This window comes from Salvelinus alpinus, chromosome 22 (assembly GCF_045679555.1).
Source record: "Salvelinus alpinus chromosome 22, SLU_Salpinus.1, whole genome shotgun sequence".
Taxonomy (NCBI): domain Eukaryota; kingdom Metazoa; phylum Chordata; class Actinopteri; order Salmoniformes; family Salmonidae; genus Salvelinus; species Salvelinus alpinus.
The window spans coordinates 22,659,711-22,678,408 of NC_092107.1; the positions used below are offsets into that span (position 1 = coordinate 22,659,711).

The 18,698-nt window shown below is 43.6% G+C and overlaps 1 protein-coding gene across 2 annotated transcripts in view; it reads right to left on the reverse strand.

Annotated features, from left to right (window-relative positions):
- Positions 1-18,698, reverse strand: part of col4a3 (collagen, type IV, alpha 3) — a 125,743-nt gene that overhangs the window by 96,866 nt on the left and 10,179 nt on the right. For both annotated transcript variants that reach the window (XR_011669855.1, XM_071359539.1), the window contains exon 2: positions 2,307-2,363. Coding sequence is in view for 1 of the 2 variants with exons in the window: in XM_071359539.1 (XP_071215640.1) it covers positions 2,307-2,363 (57 nt within the window). In the remaining variant the exon portion in view is untranslated. The remainder of the gene's footprint in view (positions 1-2,306; positions 2,364-18,698) is intronic.

Here is an 18,698-nt window from a genome sequence, read left to right on the forward strand (position 1 = left end):
TGATTCTCAATCAGGGACAACGATATACAGCTGCCTCTGATTGAGAATCATACCCGGCCGAACACAAACAACCCGACATAGAAAAATAACACATAGACAACCCACCCCAACTCACGCCCTGACCAACTAAATACATACAAGAAAAAGGAAAAACAGGTCAGGAACGTGACAAGTATGAACATCATAATTGCATTAAACATAATATTCATAGAAAAAGAAATCCCCCCACATTTCCATAGTAATTGACGTTTCACATTATTATGAAAGAGAAATTGGATTACTATAGGCTTCACTACAGTACAAAATGTACCCCTAACAAGATGTTATTCCCCAATATCTGATATCTTCCCATTGCTTGTTGTAAACATAGATCTACTGTAGACAAAGACAAACAAACAACAAACATATTGAACTATAGAAAGTTTTAGACAAGAGAGAGAGAGAGGAGAGAGAGAGAGGAGAGAGATTGAATTTTTTTGTAGTCAAAAAATGATGAAGATGTGATGAAGATGCGACTTGCTGATGCCAGCCTGGCATTCTGAATCAATTTGGCATTGTCAAGATGGACGGCTGTATATTTTCATCTCACAGGAGAAAGCCACACCTTCGCCGTTGCAATCTCCAGGTTGAGACGTTCCCACAGAAGTCCTGCGGTCACTGAAATGTGACACCTGATGAAAACTTGAATTGACCAAATGAATGTAACTATGTGAATTAAATTGTTGTAATTTGCTTTGTTTCAAGAGCTTATAAAGAGCTGCCCATTTTGATAAGTCTTATTGCATTGTGTGTTTTCTGGTTGATTTATTTTTAAAGTGACTGAATTGAAATTGTATGTTAGGTTGACTGGTTATTAGGCACATTCCTGTTGTCTGGTCATACCATTCAAATTCCGTTGATTAGATTAGAGTCTGGGTGTGTTTTCCTGCCTTTTGATTCACTAGCAAAGTGCTACGAAATGTTAATTCAGGTTGTTCATTCAGGTGTTCACACTTGAATTTGGTTTAAGGGCAGTAAACTCACTCATACTTTGCGAACTTGCTACTAAGCTCCTGTGCGTATCAGACACACATGTATTTTTCTCTTAGATGTTATTCTAAACTAAAGATGTGTAACATAGTAAATTACTATCAACTAAATAAGACAACCATGTTATTCTGTAATGTAACATGTGTTTCATGTACACTGTAATGGCTTGAGTGTCAATTATTTTGTGACTAATATATATATTATTATTTTTATTTAGTAAATGCATTCCTCGTTTTAGAGAGTAATTCTTTGATTGACTACAGTATATGCCTATAATTTAGTAGGTCTATTGATAGTTGTTAATTACACTATACACATAGCACATGCTTGGCTACCAACATGACATCCCTGAGCTGCTTGCCTCAATAAATTAATGATAGATCATTGGTTGCCAGGATTAGCTTTTTGTATCCAGCCTCTTAATAATTGCATAATGTTGCAAGATAGGCACATATTCATTATAGTCAAAATGAGTCGGTGATGCAATGATTCACTATCTTGCTAGATCCCCCAGAGACGCACATGGCCTATTGCGTTTATTCACATAATAATGGAGTCAGATTGATAAATGAGAAAGGCACGCTTATCCCTCTTCCTCCGTTGCATGGATACAGTCTTTTGCAACTCTTCTGTACAGGATACAGTCTTTTGCAACATTCCTTTATCTCCTGGGGAAATTGATAATTAAGACCGAATATTGTCCCTTTGACTTCCTTTCCCCTTCTTTTGATCAGCTCCTTTTGTTGGCGGTGACAACATTTTGCGATGATAGGTCATTTCGAAGCTCCAAGTCCGTGCACTCTGAGGGCTGAGGGGGAGCCTAGAGTTTAGTCAGAGTGAAATGATCACGCTCCATGGAGAGAACAAGCCACTCACAGCCAAGGTAAAAAAACTTTTATTCAAACATGGACTGTGTACTCAGGGAAAACAGGGCGATGAAGGAGTAGCTGTTGGGACATGCAAAACCCGAAGCATGCTCTCTGGAGGAAGTTTTCAAGACGGACTGCATGAAATCTCTGATTGTGACCTCTGGATTATTGGAAGCGTTTGGGAACTAGCATAGGTGTGATGAGGTAAGGTGATTAGGTGAGATGCAGAGCAGCAGGGAATCAAACCGTACAACATAAACAGAATAACATACACCCCCCTCCTCCCCACCCACACGAGGTAATTTGTTAATTAAGTAGCAAGGGGCAGGTCTTTCTCTCTCTTTCTGGAGTAGGGTTAATAAATAAAATAAAGTATAATATAGAGTGTTAGAGTGTTACGCCACTTACCTTACTGCCTTTTACTCCATCACAGTGACACCTGGACTTTCCGGTGCAGCTGCACGCCTGGGGACAAACGGGACAACAGTCAGTTTCACACACCCAACTCACTACGTTGGCCTGAATACAGTATAACATGGAATGGCAACAACACCGACGTAACATTCAGCTGACGTTGATAGAACCTTGGTTGAATTTATGTTTCCTCGTGGAGAAAAAAAGTGCTAAAGCATTCAAAGTGTTTGGAAGTGTGTTGTTACACTGATGACTGGTCTATGTTTACTCTGTGTTTGAGAAAATCCTCTCACACATCCACTGACAATTATCACCAACAGCACTATTGAGTAGACAGAAATTCGAAGGGTTCCTCGCCAAACACGACATTCTACGGTGCCCCGGCACACACATGTGCATACTGTATTATATTCTGTTCGTCTTCCACTACTAGGGCTGGGAGTACAAGTCATTGCGTGTGTTTGAGCTGATTATCCGCAGCTCTGTAAAGAACAACACATCTACACAACGCCTGGAGAGGCATTTAACCAGTCGATTTGCTATACTTATCCTATATTTAGCATCTTGAACACACGCGTTGAGTCAATAATCCTTTCACAACAAGGCATACCCACAAACCCACCCAGAAACCCCAGTGGTTCAGTTCTGCCATGCTCATGATGCCATGTCGACCTGAAACGTGTCATATCCCAGACCTTCTTATCTCAGGCGAGTACCTTCCTGAAGTAGGTCAGAGACACAACAAGAATGCATGATAATCTTGTATCAAGTTAGAACTGCTGGTTTGATTTGCCTTGTTTCCCAAGGTAACCGAATCTCCTTTTGTTGACTGACTGTTGCGTGTTCCTAATGAATGAGATTGTCTGTGCCGGAAGAGAGACAGAGTTATCTGGGGAGATGCAGTGAGATAGACACTCTGTCCACAAGGATTGTTTGGGTTTCCGACGGAATGCAACACAAATGGAGCAGGGATGGAGGGAGCAGGGGTGGAGGGAGCAGGGGTGGAGGGAGCAGGGGTGGAGGGAGCAGGGGCGTATTTAGTCATTTGGATGCTCCAGGCAGAGGGCAGTCTGAGCCCCCCCTCCACCCCCTGTGCTCTTGCACAATTTTTTTTTATGTCATTTTTTTGCATTTAAAAAGACATGTCATTTAACAGTAAAAATGTATTACCTTTTAATACGGCAAGAACACAACCAGTCAGGATGTTTTCATCTGATTGTCAAACAAATCACTTCAAAAAGTACGTTACCTTTGTATGTTCATCCAAAATAATTTGCAAGTGGCTGAAACTATCTCACCGAATATAGCATCTGTGCAAGCGAAACAGCTCCCCTCTGTCTTACTATGTGTAGCCCATGTATCTGATGCTGTCTGGACAAAAACAGTATGACATGCCATACTTTTTTGGGCAAGACAGCATCAGATACGTGGGCTACACATACTGTACATGTCCTCTGCATCTGCCTCGTCGACGATGGCAGTATTTTCAGCAGCACCTGTCTTTTTTTACTAAAGAAATGCGTTAACTTCGGTATCTTTTCTGTTAACATTTAATATTCGTTATTTCCTTTTCTTTTCTCTGCCCCGCACTGAAAGCGCTTAATTGCCGCAGCTTAATTGAAATAAAAGCACTGTTTGCAATCATATTGTGTGAAACAAAGCACAGGAACGCTGTAAGCGTGAAAAAGTCCATTATTATGAACCAGTCTGTGAGTGATTAATGACACTTGTTTATACTATTATGAGAAAATCTTGGATTATATTCATATTGATATGAAACACTGGATATGCATATGTATGTAAATAAATGATTGCTCTTTTATTAGATGGGGCCTCATTAACCTGGGCACAGTGGAGAAGCATAACCTCCCTCCCTCCCCATTTCCTTTGAAGCTACCTGCAGATTTTGCTGCTCCTCAAGCGGAGAATGGGGGGGGGGGGGGCTCAAGCAACAACAACATAAAAGATTTCTAGTATTTTTATCACGAGGCCCTTTGATGATGTGAGGCCTGAGGCAATTGCCCCTTCTGCCTAATGTTTAAGTCCGCTACCGTGGGAGGGAGACAACGAGTCAGACAAGGTCCTATCTATTGTAGACAAACACACACAAAAGTCTCTTTCTCCCACACATGAGCACACACACACCAATGCGTACACAGACACACACACAAACACATCCAGACATAAGCACTTGGCAAACTTTTAAAAAAGATCAACAAAATAAGGTATTGTATAGTGGTTTTACATTTTTATACTAGCCATGTAAATAATATGATCATAGCAGAGTGATAGCAATGTTGGTGTCAAAAAAACAGTGCAAGTGGGGAGGTGTGGGGAGCACTGTGTGCGTGTCTGTGCATCAGACTGTGTGTGAATTTGAATGATGTTATCGCCCTGGCAAAATCGCGGGCCCTGTGTGAATGCTATGGCTCCACAGTCCCCTGATAACACATCATCAGACAGAGACCTGCACACACCTGGGGCATGCAGGAGAGAGAGAGAGAGAGGAGGCGGAGAGGGGAAAGAGAGGAGGAAAGAGAGCGGAGATGGAGGCAACATGAGGTGACAGGAAGAGAAGAGGAATCTGGAGTGAAAGAATGAAGAACAAAGTCGAAAAAGAAGAGGAGAAAGAGAGAGATAAATAGATTAAGGATGGACACAGGGATAGAGACAAAGACAGCATGAAGACCTAAATTACTCTGTTCTCTCACAAATTAACATTAGTTACCAGAGGACTGTGAAAAAGGACTGTGAGCGGTCATGGACACTAATATCATAGTTGTCATAATCTAATATTATATTAATACATTTTGAAAAGTCAATGAGTATGTGTCATACAGGCTCAGTAATCTGACCACAAACCCTTACACACACACACACACACACACACACACACACACACACACACACACACACACACACACACACACACACACACACACACACACACACACACACACACACACACACACACACACACACACACACACACACACACACACACACACACACACCTCTCATCCAAACCTGAGCGAGCCAACGCCAGCAGCCTTCCACTCCAACCCACCCAAAGTGGGTACAAATATACTGTAGGCATGTGGCGCTCTCAAGAGATGGAGAAGATTAGAAAACACTGTATTCTCCAAGAATACCGGAGAACAGAAAACACTTTTCAAACCCATAGTGGCGGAACATCAAAGCCTGTAGAAAATGCAACGGATTCCAAAACAAGGAGAAACGCTATATGTCAGTGTTCACAGATGGGCAAGCCAGCATGCTGGTGACGGCTGGTCTGTCATTTTCAGAATACACATCTCCAGATCTCTCCCCACCTAACCTCACCCCTTATACCCCACCTTGCCAGAAGCCTGGCAATATCCTCTGTAACAGTGAACTTCCTCAACCTCAGTGCTTACTATCTTACTTGTCAACCTCTCTCACCCCTTCCTTCACCTCTCTCCCCCTTCTCTCGTCCACTCTCAACCTCTCACCTTAGCAAGCACATACTGGCTCTGTTCTTATCTCACACATCATAGTTGTCATAATCTAATAACATATTAAGACATTTTGAAAAGTCAATGAGTATGTGTCTATATATCAGTAACGAAACACAGTTTAGAGGAGTTACATTTCACTATGGTTTCATTACAAATGACAACCTATTCTTTATATAGTGCATTACTTTTGACGTCGAAAGTAATGCACTATATAGGGAATAGGGTGCCATTTAGGATGCAGAATGTGTTCTTAACTGACTTGCCTAGTAAATACTTGAACCTGACCCTATTTCATTCTAATATTGATCCCCCCTCCCCCATCTCTCTCTCTCTATCTTTCTCAATGTCAAATTAAGGGCTTTATTGGCATGGGAAACATATGTTTACATTGCCAAAGCAAGTTAAATAGATAATAAACAAAAGTGAAATAAACAATAAAAAATTTACAGTAAACATTACTCACAAAAGTTCCAAAAGAACAAAGACATTTCAAATGTCTTATTATGTCTTTAATATACAGTGTTGTAATGATGTGCAAATAGTTAAAGTACAAAAGGGAAAATAAATAACCATAAATATTGTTTGTGTTTACATTTGTGTTTGTTCTTCACTGGTTGCCCTTTTCTTATGGCAACAGGTCGCAAATCTTGCTGCTGTGATGTTACACTGTGGTATTTCACCCAATAGATATGGGAGTTTATCAAAAACTCTCTCTCTCTCTCCCTAATCCCTCCATGTCTTTATATTGTCTAACTCTCTCTCACCCTGTCTGTCTCTCTTCTCTTGTCTCACTCCCTTTCTCACCCTGTCTCTCCCCTGGCTCAATAATGTCTCACTCTCTCGTCCTGTCTCTTGTGTCCTGGCTCAGTCCTGCGCACAATTGGGGGGGGGGGGCTTTACTGGCCTCATCGCGCTGTAGCAACTCCTTGTGGCGGGCCGGGCGCCTGCAGGCTAACTGATAACTTTGGTAGTCAGGTGGACAATGTTTCCTCCGACACATTGGTGCAGCTGGCTTCCGGGTTAAGTGGGCGGGTGCTCTGTTTGGCGGTTCATGTTTCGGAGGACGCAATGACTCGGCCTTCCACTCTCCCGAGCCCGCTGGCGAGTTGCAGCGAAAAAGTCATAAGACACGTATGATATTGGTATGGTTGCATTGGATGGCAGAAAAAAATATATAATGTCTGACTATCTAAAAGAGAAGACACTGAACTATTAGCTAGATTAATTACAATTGTAACGCACTGTTCCTCACTCTTGTGCATCCTGGCTTTAGTCCAGCTTGGAAGATCTTGCTGGGGGACTTCATTAGTTATGTGGAGGGATGAGGAAGGGAGACAGGGGAACGTTAGAAGTGTGAAGCTTAAATCGGGCGGCATTGGAGCATTCACGGCAGCAAGCTTGCATAATTGAACCAGGCCCAAGTCGAGCCTCGATGAATAGAAAATATCACAACAACACCTTGCTTTGTCTCTGTTTTCCCAGGGCATGCCTGAGCTGGGACAGACCTGTCCCACTCATGGTGGCAGTAGGCAGCCCCCTGGTCCAGTAGGCAGCCCCCTGGTCCAGTAGGCAGCCCCCTGGTCCAGTAGGCAGCCCCCCGGGGAGCTCTATGCATAGATATTTAATCTAGTCATTGAATTTCTATGGCTCTGTGTGTGGGAGAGAGTGATCGAGCGGTCCTATATCTGTCCACTGATGCTGATCTGAGCTAATCAAACAGAACAGCTACACCCATTCACACTTAGACTAGCTGTAGTGTGTGAGCGCATGGTTCCCTGACTCTAGAGTTTCAAAACGGCAAATATTCTTCTACTATTTCATCTTCACTGCCTCCCTCAAGAAGCCAGGCGGGCAGATTGCCTCCCTACTGAAAGAGCAGGATGGAAGATAGGCCTACTGGCCTATTCTAATGTGACAATGTGCTGTTGTTATTGTAGCAACATTAATGCAACACCTAGTGACAGGCGCTGGACCCGTGCTCGAGTCCCTCTCGGGGCTAGCCCCCCCTCCAAATTCGTTACATTATGATTAAGGGGTAGAGCAGGGGTGAGTTTCCCAGAAGCCTTGTAGCGAACTCAGGACATTGTTTTTATTGACAAACCAGCCACACAGCCGTGAGAGAGGGACAACTATAAAAACTATTTTTGATTGTCAATCTGTTGCTGTTCTGCTAGTGGAATGGGTCTGGGGCGTCCAGAGAAATAGAGATGACGACAATCGCTAAAAGGCTTTCGGGAAACCCACCCCAGGTCAGTAAAGCAGTGATCGGCAACAAGGGATTGACTCCGTTCCCTGAGGGTGATTCCCAGCGGGCAAAACGGGATGAAATGATACCGTAATTTCAGTTTGCCCAGGTATGCCCGTGTGGCACATGGAGATATGTGAAACTTGCTCCTCACTATTAAGTGTACACATTTTCGCCACTCCATTGCTAGTTTTTGAGTAGCGAGACCGGTAGAGATGCTTGAGGGAGGACGGTCAAAGTGTGTTTGTGAATCAGAGGTCCCGGGGTCGAGCCAGGTATGCGCCAAAACGAGAGGAAGTGGTACTCGCTAAGCAAGCAGGGTGACGTCCTTTACACCCGCTGGGATAACTTGCAGAGAATGGAAATGTGTATTTTATGCTCACAACCCAAACCCAACAAGACACACACACAAACACCCTGAGGGGTTGAAAGCAATGGGTCAGCCGCAGTTCAGCACCACCGGAGCAATTGTAGGGGGTCAAGTGCCTTGCTCAAGGGAACAACGGCAGGGGGTGGTGTCTAGGATGCTCCCAGCTCATTACTCACCAGATTTTTCGAGTCAGATTTGAGATTCAAACTAGCAACCCTCCTTCTAACCGCTACACCACCTGTGTTAGGCCTCATGCATGGTTAAGGAGTACCCAATGACTGTGTGTCACTGAGCAGAAACAAGAGTGAACTGAGAAGAGGCCACATAGCATAGCAGTTTTGTCCCAGAGTTCCTGAGTACCTCTCTTGTGTGTGTGACTGGGATTTAAACCAATACCGCTATAATCCCTGAGGACTAATGTAGGGGGTGTAGGGGTTGGTGAGGTCGGCCGAGGGGGGAAATGGAGGGGGTTGGAGGGGTTTGAGGGGGGTCCCCATGCAAGGATGTCTGCGGTGCTGGGAACAGCACCCTCTGACCGCCCGCTTTCCCCCGCCTCACTCCACCATCCCCCACCGGCGGGTGACTTCCTGGCGGATCGGCGTGCCTGTTGCTCGCTCTCATTCTGCTCGGGGTGTGAAACCACGCAGAAGACAAACAGGTCGGGATCCAAGCTGCCCATCGAAAGCCCCCGGGGAGGGACAGTGGTGGAGCTCTGGTCTGAATAGGGGGGCACTCTGAAACAACAGAGCAACAGCACAAAGGGCTGAATAGGAAGACTAAAACAACAGGGGTTGTGGCTGTGGCTTGTGGGATGTAGGGATGTGGGACTGACCAGGACCTGAGCTCTCTGTCTGGATGTCTGTCTGGAGCAGAGCTCTGTCTGTGTACTTTGTCCGTCTGTCCATCTGTCACCACTGCAAATCACCACTGTCTGTGGAGACTCAACTTGTTCAATACATATAAATCAAATGTAGGTGCTACCTAGCATTGTCATGCTGAAACAGGAAAGGGCCTTCCCCAAACTGTTGCCACAAAGTTGGATGCACAGAATCATCTAGAATGTCATTGTATGCTGTACCGTTAAAATGTCCCTTCACTGGAACTAAGGGGCCAAGCCCAAACCATGAAGAACAGCCCCAGACCATTATTTCTCCTCCACCAAACTTTACATGTGGCACTATGCATTGTGGCAGGTAGCGTTCTCCTGGCATCCGCCAAACACAGATTCGTCCGCACTTAACCTTTCCTGAAACAAGTCACATAAACCCGGAGAGAGCCATAATTTCGTAAAACAGAGTATGTTACCATTCTTGTGAATGTTAGCGAGTAATATACTCGGAAGCAGTGTACGGTATGCACTCCGCCTGTCTGACTAGGGCCCCACTCCTATCTTTTCTCCAGTGTCTGTGTTTTGATGCAGCTCCCGGGATAAATAGAGCTGTCTCGGGAAGTTCAAACAAAGGATCCATGTCAGGGAAGTCCAATTTCTGCTCGAATTTCTGGTAAGTGACCGTCGATCTAATATACAAAAGTTATTTCCGCCTGTAGGTAATGATACAAGAAACGTTCTGAGCATATATTGTAAGAAATAAGACCAAAAAAACCAAACTAAATACGGCAAAGTTGGCTTGGAGCTAGAAACTGGGCGACGTGTCTGTCAAGGCACATGCTGCCGCTGTGGCAAAGTGGGACATCAGGTGTCTAGTGTTGCAGGGTATCCCGAAACATCAGTACTTGATCGATACTAGAACATAAACAACTATTTTGTACAAGAACAGGTTTTACTTTCGGGACTTCTGTAAAATGTGTTTCACGTCGTATACTGACTTGGAGGATGAAGTTTGTCTATCAGAGCAGCCAATATCCACTTTAGTACGAGCGCACCATGCATGTCTCTTGCCTGCTCTAACTAATCATTGCTAGAGCTAGCTCTCTAGTGTGGAGCTTACACGATGCAGCCCAGACTCCCAGTGCAGGAACCACTGCACTGGGAGTCTGGGCTGCATCATGTTAGCTCCACACTCATGCTGCACAGAAGTTAACACACTTGAATAATGCAACATGGCATGTAGAAATGTTAATTACAGTTAATTACTGTTTGCAAAACGATATCCATGAAGGCTAGAACACTTTACAATGCAAGAAGATACAGTTAGCTTCCTGATGTATATGCTAACTTTCCTTGCTAGAAGTTTCATTGAAAAGTATAAAACAATCCGAATGGAAAGAGACCCATTGAAATCATGCCTTAGAATGTATATGTTGCCACCCTAGGGTCACGCACTACCCATAAAGGACATTTTGATCTTTTATTATTCAAAAAACATAAAATACCATCAAATATCGTCATATCATAAAAATACGTTTTGGTGACGTTTTGGTATTGAGTATCGTGGTGGTATCAACTATTGTGATACTAAACCTTGTACCGGTATCGAAGTCAAAATTCTAGTATTGGATTGCCGAGCCTGTGGTAAAAAAAAAAGAGCCACATCAAACAAGATTGTAGGAACAAAAAGAGCTCAGAGAAAACGTCAAAGACTGAAAAAAAGAAAGAGATACCAACTAAAGAAAAGAAACATGTTCACGCTGTTGAGCAAGAGAACGCGGAGGTGAGTGACTCATTAGACGAGGAAGTCACACTGACTATATTGACTGTTGCTGGGAGCACGCATGGGTACTATGTCTCTCCCTTGCTAGAGGGGCAACCAGTGCGTATTGAGATTGACATAGGGGCAGATTAGTTATTATAATTGTTTTACTTTTTTTTCTCTCTGCATTGTTGGGAAGGGCCAGTACCATTTCAGTCTTAGTCTACACCTGTTGTTTACAAAGTATATGACAAATACCATTTTATTTTATCTGATCTCTTGTGTCAGGCGCAGTCTATTAAAAGACACTGAAACACCTTCCACTTCAGCCAGCACACATTGTGTTAAAGACTTACACAGGTGAATCTTTCGCCGTGAGAGGTCACAGTTCAGTTAAACGGACAAACTGAAAAGTTGCCACTACATCACTGCTGGGACGTTCGTTGATGGAGAGAGGGTAGACCTGTGTCTCCAATTTTAAAGAAACATTGAAAAGTCTTTAATGGAGAGATGGGTAGTATGAAATACATGAATGTGAAGCTTAGCATTAAGCCAGACAGCAAACCAAAGTTTCTGAAAAAATGTCCGGTACCTTATGCTTTCAGACCAAAAGTTGAGGTTGACTTGGACGCTTTAGTCAAGAACAAAGTACTGGAGCCAGTCAGCGTGAGCGAATGGGAAACACCCATCGTACCAGTCCTTAAGAAGGATGGTGGAATCAGGATATGTGGGGACTTTAAAGTCACAGTGAACCCTGTGTTGTCCGCTGAGCAGTATCCGCTACCACACAACAACCATTTCACAAGTTTGGATGGGTGTCAAAAGTTCAGAAAAATCAACCTCTGCCAAGCTTACTTGCAGACGCATGTGGATTAAAAGTCAATGGAGCTGTTGACCACCGTGACACACAAGGGGCTCTTCAGGTAATGTTGTCTACCGTTTGCAATCACAAGTGTGCCAACCCTATTCCAGTGGGCGATGGACCAGATCTTGAGTGGATTGCCAGGAGCACAATGCGACCTGGATGACATCCTCCTTACTGGAAAAGACAAAGGGAACTATAACGACCTTACAGTGATTGAAGGACTATGGACCGCAAGTCCGTAAAGACAAATGTGCATTCTTCCAATCATTGGTTGAATAACTCAGACAAGTCATCGATGCCACAGGCCTTCACAAGGATCTGTTCACGGTCAAGGCTATCTTGGACAACCCCAGCTCCTCAGAACGTGAGCCAACTAAAATCTTCCCTGGGGTCACTGAACTACTATGGATGCTTTATTCCGAGCTTAGCAAAAACTGGAGATGCTGCATTAGTTGCTTAGTCAAGACAAAATATGTAAACGAACTGAACAACGCGAGGAAGCATTCGTGACAAACCAAGGAACCCCTACTGAAATCGGAGGCACTGACACACTTCGACTTGTCATTGCCCATCTGACTAGCATGTGATGCTAGTCCATATGGTATGGGAGCAGTCGTGTCCCATATCATGCCATTCAATGAAGAGAGGCCGATCCCTTACGCATCGAGGACATTGAACAAAACAGAAAGTAACTATGCACAGATAGAAGCCCTAGGCAGAGTTTTTGGGGTAAATACATTTCACCAGTATCTATATGGAAGGAAGTTCATCCTTCTTACAGACAATCATCTGCTCACGAGCATACTGGAATTCCGTCACTTGATGCAAGCAGAATGGAAAGGTGAGCTTTGTTGTTGTCAGAGCTGCACTGCAAAGCAGATGGACTTTCTAGGTTGCCACTACCTGTGGTCAAGCTGGAGCCGTGCCAAGTTGACATCTTCTACTTCAGACAAGTGGTAAAACGCACCACTCACTTCAACACGAATGTGGAGAAACACCAGAGACGAACCGGTGTTATCTGAAGTGACGGAACATCATCAAAGGTAAAGACAATGCTCCAGAATTGAAACATTACCCTTCACGGAGAACTGAGCTGTCAGTACAGACTGGTTGTTTGCTGTGGGGGAGGAGAGTAATCATTCCACCTTCGCCGAGGAAATGACGCAGGTCATTGTGGAATGGTTCACATGAATGAAATCACACAGTGCTACTTCTGGTGGACCTGGATTGGATGGAAGCATTGAGTTGAAAGCGAAAACATGTTCCTCATGTCAGAAGATTTGCGTGGCAACGCATACACATCGACTTCCCAGGTCCATTCGAAGGCATGTTTCTTGTGGTCGTGGATGCTCATAGCAAGTGGCCAGAGGTTGCCATCATGAGAAGCTTGGGGAGGTGTTTAGTCGGGTTTGGAAAGCTACTCCAACTCGTTAGCAACAACGGACCCAAGAAATGGCCACGTCCCTACAGGTGAATGGCGTACAGCACATCAGGTCTACACCGTATCATCAATCTACCGGGCTGGCGGCGAGGTTTGTACAGACCATGCTTTTGTATAGAACATGCTTTAAAAGCATCTCAGGGTTAAGGGACACTGCACCGATGCTTGAACAGCTTCCTGCTATTCTACAGGCTTCGCCTGCATTGATACTCATAAAGGGAGAGCTACTCACAAGCTTTGACCTACTCAAACCTCAGAATGCAAAGGAGACAGTGCAACGTCAACAGGAGAGTCAAGTCAAACATTGTGAACTGTGAGTCAGGTTACTCTAGGAGAGATAGGCGGGAACCTAGATGCTTGGACTTGTAGAACACAGATTATAAAGAGGTTTACAATATTTTTTTAATAGATCTGAGCTTTTTACACCACATAAATGTGGTAACACCTTTATGAAACTAGTCATAACACCTTTATGAGTGTTGCAGTATCATTCATAACAACCTTCCTAACACATTTGTTCAACATCCTTCATAAGGAGTTTTCAAAATAAAAGTCCCCGTATTTATCCATTATATTTATCCAGTATTTTTACTCTCACAGTACCCAGCCTCCTGACACACTATTTACACAGGCTGGAAGCAGCACAGGGCCAGCCTTACAGCATTACCTTGTACCAGTTAAGGGGTTAAATACCTTGCTCAAGGTCACAATGGCAGTAGAGGATGGCACCTGTCCTGGGTGTAGTATCTTTCATTTACATAAGTTAGCCGTGCTTGATTGAGCTTATCTGACGCAATGTAATCAATGGAACATTACCAACAGTACAAACCCCACCCACACATCTGGCACTCCAGCAGGCTCAAACAAAAACTCAAATAGTATATAAACCCATGGCACCTGAGAAATTGTTTGCCATTGTAATGTGCTAGTAAGCAATCTTATACATCTTTCAAACAAACACGTTTTTCTGCCAACTTTAGCATCCCGACAACTTTTTGCACAATTTTCTTTATATATGAAAGGTATTGCAGGTGACAAAGCCTCATCTTTTATCTCCGCCAACCGACCTAGTCATGATTGCGGTAAGGTTCTGCCTACGGCTTAGTATGAAATGTAGCCATTATGCTGAGGCGGCATTGGCATGCACTACGCTCTTGATAGTTGCTAGGCAGCGCCTGTTACTACTATCCTCCTGGTGGTTCTAAACGTTGTGAGGCATGTCACTTCACCCACCTGTTCACATAGCCCGCCACATGCACTGTTTTCTTAACCACAACTACATGGATCCATAAAGAATTACTGCTTTGAGACAAGGGTGGGGACTCGTCTTGATAAATTAATCAATGTCATATTTTCGTTTTCACTAAATCTCCGTTTGGATATTGGTTAGGCTACAATTAGGTTGTAGAAATGTTAGCTTAGTTGAGGTGAGTGCTGCCCATGATCATCTTGTCTAGTTGGCTCATTTATTAGAACTGATCAGAATAATTTGCCAGCGTGTTATGTAGCTTAAACAAGTTGATTATTTTGCTCCTCACTCACAGTCGCTTAGTAAATAGCCTATGCCTAGAGGAGAGGAGAGAAGAAAGTAACACGGGGCGAAAGTAACATAACCATTTTAGAATGAATGAAGTAGTGAAGTCAGCATGTTCCTAATGCGGAGGAAAAGCTATCTGAAAACAAAACTCTCCATGTTTCGCAGAGTTATCAACAAAAATTGGTTTTGAGCAATGTAAGTTAAAACAACTGACCCATTAGTGTAGAGTTTTGTTTAGTTGTTTAAGGTTTCAAACATAGGTCATTTTCTTAACCCATCTCGTGACTAAATGACAGCATAGGTCTCATGTATCATGCTAGTTTGGGTGTTAGCCTGGGAGAAGTTACAGGAGAGACAGGTGGGACGAAAGAAACAAAATGTTAACTGAAGACCTGGAATAAAATAAAATAAATGTTTAAGCCAGGGTTAACACCCCTACTCTTACAATACATGTTGTGTGATCTTTAGTGACCACAGAGAGTCAGTACCTGTTTAACATCCCATCTGAAAGACCACACCCTACACAAGGCAATGTCCCCAATCACTGCCCTGGGGAATTGGGATTATTTATTTTTTGACCAGAGGAAAGGGTGCCTCCTACTGGCCCCCCAACACCACTTCCAGAAAAATCTGGTCTCCCATCCAGGGACTAACAAGGACCAACCCTGCTTAGCTTCAGAAGCAAGCCAGCAGTGAGATGCAGGGTGGCTTAGCTTCAGCAGCAAGCCAGCAGTGAGATGCAGGGTGGTATGCTAATGGAAAGTCTAAGAAGTGGTATATCTGTTCTATGTGCGCTATTTCTATGCTTCCCTTGCTTAAGTTTTGTTTTTGCATCTTTTACTTTCAGTTTTGTACACCAGCTTCAAACACGTGAAAATACAATATTATTGGTTATGGAAAATACATTTCACAGAGGTTTAGATGGTACATTGACTCCCCACACTACACTTGCTTGTTCTGTCACATAAACTGAAATTAGGCGAACTATTCAAATTTTTGCAACCAGGAAATGGCAGAGCCATTTCTGCATTATGCATCGTTAAGTCAACATTGAATGACTGTAATTGAAACTGTGCCCTCTCTGAATCGTGGCATTGAACGCTATAGCAGGATTCTTTCTCTTCACAACTGGCAACGTGATTATTGATGCTCAACGAGTGTAACGTTTGTTGACCATTTTGATTCCTTTTGGAAACAAAACACGTTTTATAAGGAGGATGGGATCCACGCAAATTATTTGTATTCCTGGATCCTTTCACAGCATTATAAGGCTGCGTTGAGACAAGCACTTATCAATGACCCAAGCCCAGCTCAGTTAATCCCTACCATTGTGTCGCTGACTCATCATAACGCTTTAGTAAATGTATATTATACCAGGGGCATTGGTAGACACAATGTAACTGCTGATCCTACAGCAATTGTACGCAGCAATCATGTGCCTATGAACCAGATTTATGCTGTTAGCACACTGCGTGCCCTAGTAGGAAGTCCATTGTGTGCAGCTCACACTGCACTATCATAAATAGCATGAGAATATCTACTTCTGCTAAGCTTCCCAGTAAAGCAATGAAAACAATCAAGCATCCCAGAAAAGTCCTTTAAATAAATAGCCCACGTTTACATATGTAGCTTAAGAAACAAGGTTCTTGAAATTAATAACATGCTAGTAACCGATGACATTCATATTCATATCTTTGAAACTCACTTAGACAATACCTTCGATGACACAGTGGTAGCAATACAATGTAATACCATTTTCAGAAAAGACAGAATTGCCAGTGGTGGAGGTGTTGCTGTTTCTATTCCAAACCACATTTCTGTAAAGATTAGAGAGGATCTCATGTTAAATACTGTTGAAGTAATATGGCTACAGGTTCGTCTGCCTCACCTAAACCCATTCATGTGGGAAGCTGCTATAGACCCCCAAGTGCTAACAGTCAGTATCTGGATATTATGTGTGAAATGCTTGATAATATATGTGATATCAACAGAGAGGTATATTTTCTGGGTGGTTTAAATATTGACTGGCTTTCATCAAGCTGCCCACTCAAGAAAACGTTTCAAACGGTAACCAGTGCCTGCAACCTGGTTCAGATTATCAGTCAACCTACCATTTAAATTTGTAATTTTTATTTAACCTTTATTTAACTAGGCAAGTCAGTTAAGAACACATTTTTATTTACAATTACGGCCTACCCCGGGCCAAACCCTAACCCAGACGACCTTGGGGCAATTGTGACCCGATTCTGGAAACTAGGCGTATGCCGCAAGTCACAACTTTTATTGTGAGCTGTTTGAACATAAAGAATATATTTTAATCAAAATGCGTTTTTTGGCAGAAATGCCATCTCGAACATGTGAACTTTCATGTGCCTTAATAACAAACTTGTATGGCATCTGTAAATGAATTCAGCAAAAAATAAAAGTGCCATCTCACTGTCAACTGTGTTTATTTTCAGCAAACTTAACATGTGTAAATATTTGTATGAACATAACAAGATTCAACAACTGAGACAAACTGAAAAGGTTCCACAGACATGTGACTAACAGAAATGGAATAATGTGTCAAAAGTAACAGTCAGTATCTGGTGTGGCCACCAGCTGCATTAAGTACTGCAGTGCATCTCCTCCTCATGGACAGCACCAGATTTGCCAGTTCTTGCTGTGAGATGTTACCCCACTCTTCCACCAAGGCACCTGAAAGTTCCCGGACATTTCTGGGGGAATGGCCGTAGCCCTAGCCCTCACACTCCGATCCAACAGGTCTCAGACATGGCAGAAGACTGACATTCCTGTCTTGCAGGAAATCACGCACAGAACGAACAGTATGGCTGGTGGCATTGTCATGCTGGAGGATCATGTCAGGATGAGCCTGCAGGAAGGGCACCACATGAGGGAGGATGATGTCTTCCCTGTAATTCACAGCGTTCAGATTGCCTGCAATGACAACAAGCTAAGTCCGATGATGCTGTGACACACCACCCCAGACCATGGCGGACCCTCCACCTCCAAATCGATCCCGCTCCAGAGTACAGGCTGCGGTGTAACGCTCATTCCTTCGACGATAAACGCGAATCTGACCATCACCTTTGGTGAGACAAAACCACGACTCGTCACTGAAGAGCACTTTTTGCCAGTCCTGTCTGGTCCAGCGATGGTGGGTTTGTGCCCATAGACGACGTTGTTTCCGGTGATGTCTGGTGAGGATCTGCTTTACAACAGGCCTACAAGCCCTCAGTCCAGCCTCTCTCAGCCTATTGCGGACAGTCTGAGCACTGATGGAGGGATTGTGCGTTACTGGTGTAACTCGGACAGTTGTTGTTGCCATCCTGTACCAGGTGTGATGTTCAGATGTACCGATCCTATGCAGGTGTTGTTACACGCGGTCTGCCACTGCGAGGATGATCAGCTGTCCATCCCATCTCCCTATAGCGCTGTCTTAGGCGTCTCACTGTACGGACATTGCATCTGCAGACCTGATACCTCCTTGCAGCATGCCTAAGGCACGTTCACGCAGATGAGCAGGGACCCTGGGCATCTTTCCTTTGGTGTTTTTCAGAGTCAGTAGAAGGGCCTCTTTAGTGTCCTAAGTTTTCATAACTGTGACCTTAATTGCCTACCGTCTGTAAGCTGTTAATGTCTTAACGACCCTTCCACAGGTGCATGTTCATTAATTGTTTATGGTTCATTGAACAAGCATGGGAAACAGTGTTTAAAATCCTTTACAATGAAGATCTGTGAAGTTATTTGGATTTTTACGAAATATCTTTGAAAGACAGGGTCCTGAAAAAGCAACGTTTCTTTTTTTGCTGAGTAAATGAATAAAATTGTTAAATTACG